This window comes from Capsicum annuum, chromosome 3 (genome assembly GCF_002878395.1).
Source record: "Capsicum annuum cultivar UCD-10X-F1 chromosome 3, UCD10Xv1.1, whole genome shotgun sequence".
NCBI classification, from domain to species: domain Eukaryota; kingdom Viridiplantae; phylum Streptophyta; class Magnoliopsida; order Solanales; family Solanaceae; genus Capsicum; species Capsicum annuum.
In genome coordinates, this window is record NC_061113.1 from 2,323,063 (window position 1) to 2,328,805 (window position 5,743).

The following is a 5,743-nucleotide window of genomic DNA, read 5'->3' on the forward strand; positions in this document are numbered from 1 at the left end:
TATAATTGATTGATACGTACTATTATACTATTGCTCTCAGCTTCTTCGTTTTAATTTGATTGCCTAATTTTACTTTGACATAAAAAATTTAAAAATAATAAAGACTTTTGAATTTGTAACTTAAACTAAATATATATAGAATGGAGTTGATAATTCAGCTTTGCGCCAAAAAAGCTCCACTTTAAAAGATGAAGTAAGTCTACTAACACCAAATAGCGTAATTTTAAAAATAGAACCTAGTTACTAACACCAAATATCATAATTTTAAAAAATAGGATTTACCAACTAATAATATTTGATCACAATTGACTTGACAAATAATAAAGATAATTTTACCATATCACCTTTTAAATATAATTAACTTATTGCTTTGGCAAATAAATTGGATAATGAATACGTCGTCTCATTTTAATTGGTCATCTTACTAAAAATAAATGTCTCATATTAGTTGATCACTTACTAAATCAGGATAGAACTGATTAATCTTTTCTCATTTTGTACAAATAATAATATACATCAAACGCTCGCTAACAATTATAATGTCCATTCTTATGCCCATTGAATATCACTAATATAGGCAAAGGGTAAATATTAAAATTCATCATTAAATTTATAATTTCTTAATCACCGTGTAAAATAGAATGTGTCTGGCCAACTAAACGGGATGGAGGGAATAGTATTTAATGCTAATGATAAAATAAACAAAGTCGATAAAGTATTAATTAATTTTTTAAACTAAATAAATAGTATTATTGTATATCTATTTTTAGTATATCAGGATAAATATTATTGGAAGGCGAGAGTAATATTAAAATTATAATTTTGCCTCGAATTCACTAGTTCAATATTTGTTAAATCAAGACTCTTACTTCAAGATCTTTCTAGCTACTTGCCAACTAAATACTCCATAAATGCACCCTCACTGGACCATCCCTACAATCTAATAAATGCATTGAAATCTTACTATAAATAGAGCCCAATGATGCATCACCTAATATTCATCCTTCAATTTCAAGTATCATAACTAGGTTTGGCTTAACAAAACAAGAATGGGTTCCAAGGCATTTCTGTTTCTTGGCCTGCTTTTGGCTATTTTTATAATGATAAGCTCTCAAGTTTTAGCTAATGAGTTGGCTGAGAATGGTAAGATCATTTTCTCCTTTTATTCTTTCTCTCTTTGAAAATTTTGAATATCGTATCTACTATTTTTTATGTAGAAAAGTTATATATTGATCCACTAAAAGAAGTAACCTTAAAGTTCTTTTGATACGAGGTTTATTTGAAACAACATCTAAGATCTATATACATTATATATCCCCCCACCCCACCCCACCCCCCTCCCTCTTTCCCTTCCCTGACCTTACTAGATATGTCATTGTTATTCCTTAAAAAAACGTTTTAAGTTCTTTCGAATCGAGGATTATCATAAACAACCTCTCTATCTAGCAAAGGTAGGAACAGTGGCGGAGCAAGAATTTTCACTGAGGGGGTTCAGAAGTAAATATACGGATTAGTCGAAGGGAGTTCAACATTTACTATATATACATTAAAATATTTTTGATCATGTAAAAATAGTATAATTTTCCGACGAAGGGGGTTCGAATGAACCCCTGAATTGTATGTAGATCTGCCACTGGGTAGGAGTAAGATGTGTGTAAATTATATTCTTTTTAGGTCTCACTATATTAGATTATATAGTGGATATGTCGTTATTGTTGTTAAAACAAGTACCTTAAGTTCTTTTGAACTGTGGTCTATCAGAAACAGTTTCTCTACCTCATGAATATATAAGGGTAAGATCAGTATACATCTTATTCTTTCCAGACGTGACTTGTAGGAATTACATATATGTCGTTGTTATTAAAACAAGTACTTTAACTTCCATATCTGTATCCACTAATGCTAGCGTTTGTTTTGATCATGACACTTATTAAGATTTTCATTTCATGTGCCCTAAACCTATAAAATAATACCATGTATATAATTGTATCATGAAAAAACAGTACATAAGTAAATGATTTAACTTATATACACTATCTAACAACGTAAAGTTTTTAAAATACGTATCAATATAAAGAACTGTTGTATTATACGTAGAAATAATTTATCCGGAACTCAGTAAGGTGCCTTTCTGAATAATTCAGAATCCATGAATTTAAAATTTCGACTCCATCTCTACAATTGTCTTTTCTTCGACCTTACATATTCCACATTAATTGACGCAGCAAAAAGATCTGAAAACAAGAATGAAGTACATGAAGACCAATATGGTGGTGGATACCCTGGGGGTGGATACCCCGGTGGTGGATACCCCGGTGGAGGATACCCTGGTGGTGGACGTGGTGGATACCCTGGTGGTGGACGCGGTGGATACCCTGGTGGTGGACGTGGTGGTGGACGACGTGGAGGATATTGCCGGTACGGTTGCTGCCGCCGTGATTACTATGGTTGTTATAGGTGTTGCTCCTACAAAGGTGAGGCAATGGACAAAGTGACTGAAGGCAAACCACACAATTGATAGGAGTATTAATTATGTGGAGCAATATGTGTAATCAAAACTTTTGTATCGGCAGTTATGTAATGTATAGTAATGCTCTTTCTACTTTAGAGCTTACTAATTAGTATGAACTAGTACTACGTACAATGAATAAAAGCCATGCATCTTGTGTTGTAGTGATTGTTTCAACAATGGAATTAGAATAGTTTTCCTTAGTTTAGTTTCTTTCTCATTTCCTAAACACTCTTTCCCTTCTCTCTATTTAGCCATGATTCATGAATGGGGAAAAAATAACTCAACATCAAAGAGGTAATGGTCATAAACACATAAAGCATCTCGGTTTCTTGAGTTTCATATCTGAACTATCTAGGTTTTGGAGTTTTCTATATATGAACTATCATTGATTATTTATCAAATCAGACATTAACTATTAGTTGTTTCATTTTCCTCCCTGAATGATGGTGATATTTCAGGTAGGAAATTAAAAGTGTACAATTGATAGTTGATGTATGTTTCGATGATGACAACTCAAGCAAGCTAAGAAACTCGTGCACATAATAATCCAGATACGAAACTCGAAAAAACAAAATAATTTAGATATGATTTTGAATCTTCTCTCAATATCAAATAGCATAATTTAAAGGAGAGTACAAATTATATTACTTCATCTCTTTAAAAATAATAGATGACCCGTGCTTGTGCAATATAATGCACGGACATATGTAAAGCACGAACCAAAAAAGGTATGATGTTGAGAAAAATAGTTTATTTTTTTTTCAATTGTTTTGTAGTTGCGAAGAAGGAAAGCAACACCATCAAGCTAATAATGATATAATACATTTTACAGTATGTACATTCATTTGTGAAAAAAAATTGTATAATACTTTGTCGAGATTGTTTCCAGAGAGAGAGATCACTAGACTATCCATGTTTATGTAGGATGTCCCAACTGAGATAGAAGCACATCGCTATAATTGAAAAAAAATTGAATTTTTGACAGTTTTCATACGTTATCTTAATATACACTGAAAAAGAGAACCAAGCATTAGAATCATAATATAAAAGACCTATTATTAAAGATTATCAATGTCCGTCAAAACAAAGAAAGATAATATACAACAATTTTAAAAGTCAACATATAAGAAGCAAGAGAACTATGAAGTTAAAAGAAAAAGGAAAAATATTTGAAAAGTACTACATCATGGCGGTAAATCAGAAATTTAGTATTACTACAGAAAATTTACGTAACCCTAAAACATCAACCTAACGAACGTAGTAGTAATACAATTTTCAGTATTATTATGCAATTCAAAATATGAACCATTAAGATTCTTTTAATGCAGCAAACAGATGACAAGCATAAATTGCATATTAGAAGCAATTATTTTGGATTCCAAATAAAAATGAAAAAAAAATTATTTTGTATTTTGATCAAAGTGAATATGACTGGTGAGCAAAGGAGTAAAATCACAAAGGAACATATAAAGGACGATTTTGATGGATTAACCATAGAGAAGGTAAACACTAAAAATTTTTTGAACTTGTTTCCTCAAATATGTCAATTGTACTTGCTTGAACAAGGAAGCATACAATGCAGGCAATTAAGGACCAGAGATTGTTCATTTTAGTCACCATGATAGCCTCTAATGTCATACTTAAAATGCATAAACGCAACTACGACCGACGTATACCTCAAAAATATTGTTTTTCTTGAAAGAAGATGGATCATTGACACCAATTGCTATTGAGTTAACTCGAAAGGATGAGCAGTCGAGAACTGTTAGCAAAGTATATACACTGACAGACGGAATATTGTTGTTAAGAGTGGATAATAATTTATGTTGAAATCACAAAGTATTTTCAATAATCTGCTCCATTGTCAATTACAATATTAACACCATTTGTCCTCAAGCAAATCAACAATTGCATCATATCATCTGTGTAACGCGAAAGAATCAATTTTTTTCTACAGATATTTTGCACTTTATGATGGAACTGCAATTACCAAAAGTTAGTTATAACAACTTATTCATGAGAAATCTCACTATATAAAAAAAATGTGAATTTAATAAATTTACAATTCTACTGGTTAAGTAGCAACATTTTCAAACAAATATTCCAGCACTGCAATCCAAGGAAATAGAGCACCCGCTATGTACAGATTGCGCATAAATGAATTTAGACTACTTCAGTAGAGGGACACATTATTTGTTTACATATAGGTATCATTTATACTCATAAAAATTAACATTTGAACTATGTGAATGTAATGTATAATTGGAGAAACACTCACCAAGTTTTATTATTTGAGAAATTTTAAATAATAACGTAAGAGTACTACCTTAAGCATCTCTAACTAATAATAACGGAATCTTATAATTAAAGTGTATCTCATGACCTTCATTGTGAGAAGGCTACAAACCATCCAAACTATAAGCATTGGTGTCCCTTACCTTCATCAGCACTAACACCGCATTAACCTCTAGTCAAAATGAATTATGGAAAGGAATATCAATAATCTCTGTGGAAAGGTAATATGGTGATAACCTTAGATATTCTTCTTTGTATTATTTTTTCAAGACATTGAATCACTATTTGTTTTCACGTATTTGATTTTGTTGGTGATCCATCCTGATACCTTATGCAGTATTCCTATTAAAAAATAAAGTTTATCATGAAGTCCACAAATATATAGAGAAAACATTCTAGTTAGATGAAAAGAGACAAACCAATATAAGATTTCTGAAATATATACGAAAATATAGCACCTCGTAAGCTTTTGGTCCGTCAACATCTATATTGCTATGAAAAATCAACAAGATGTACAACTCCCAAAGTATATATAATACAAATGAGAAGTTTTATGCAATTGTGGCACCGAATTATCATTATTGAGTAATTATTTTCATGCCAATTGACAATATATTTTATCTTTTTGTATCATTTGATTCTTCAATTATGACATGTTAATAGTTCTTGTCTACAATCATCAGTTGGTTAAGTCTTTCTCTCAGTTTGGGAGGCCACTATGTAGAAATATAGTGGCATATCTTAATTTTTACCACCTCTAAGAACACTGCATAAAAGTTTCTTGATCATAAGCAAGTTTTCTGGGACAACAGTTGCAATGTAGCTAATGAAAGATGTCAAACTATGCACTTGTAGTCATCCAATATGTACTTCGTATTAATAACAATTTACATGTACACTTTAACATTCACTAATACTCATCATATTTCATCAAAA

The 5,743-nt window shown here is 31.0% G+C and overlaps 1 protein-coding gene across 1 annotated transcript; it reads left to right on the forward strand.

The window, feature by feature from the left end:
• The first annotated feature begins 990 nt into the window (after positions 1-990).
• On the forward strand, positions 991-2,673 carry LOC107864361 (glycine-rich protein). The gene is made up of 2 exons (XM_016710717.2): positions 991-1,143; positions 2,226-2,673. Exons 1-2 carry the CDS (start codon positions 1,050-1,052, stop codon positions 2,516-2,518), a joined length of 387 nt encoding a protein of 128 aa, XP_016566203.1. The 5' UTR covers positions 991-1,049; the 3' UTR covers positions 2,519-2,673.
• The last annotated feature ends 3,070 nt before the right edge of the window (positions 2,674-5,743 follow it).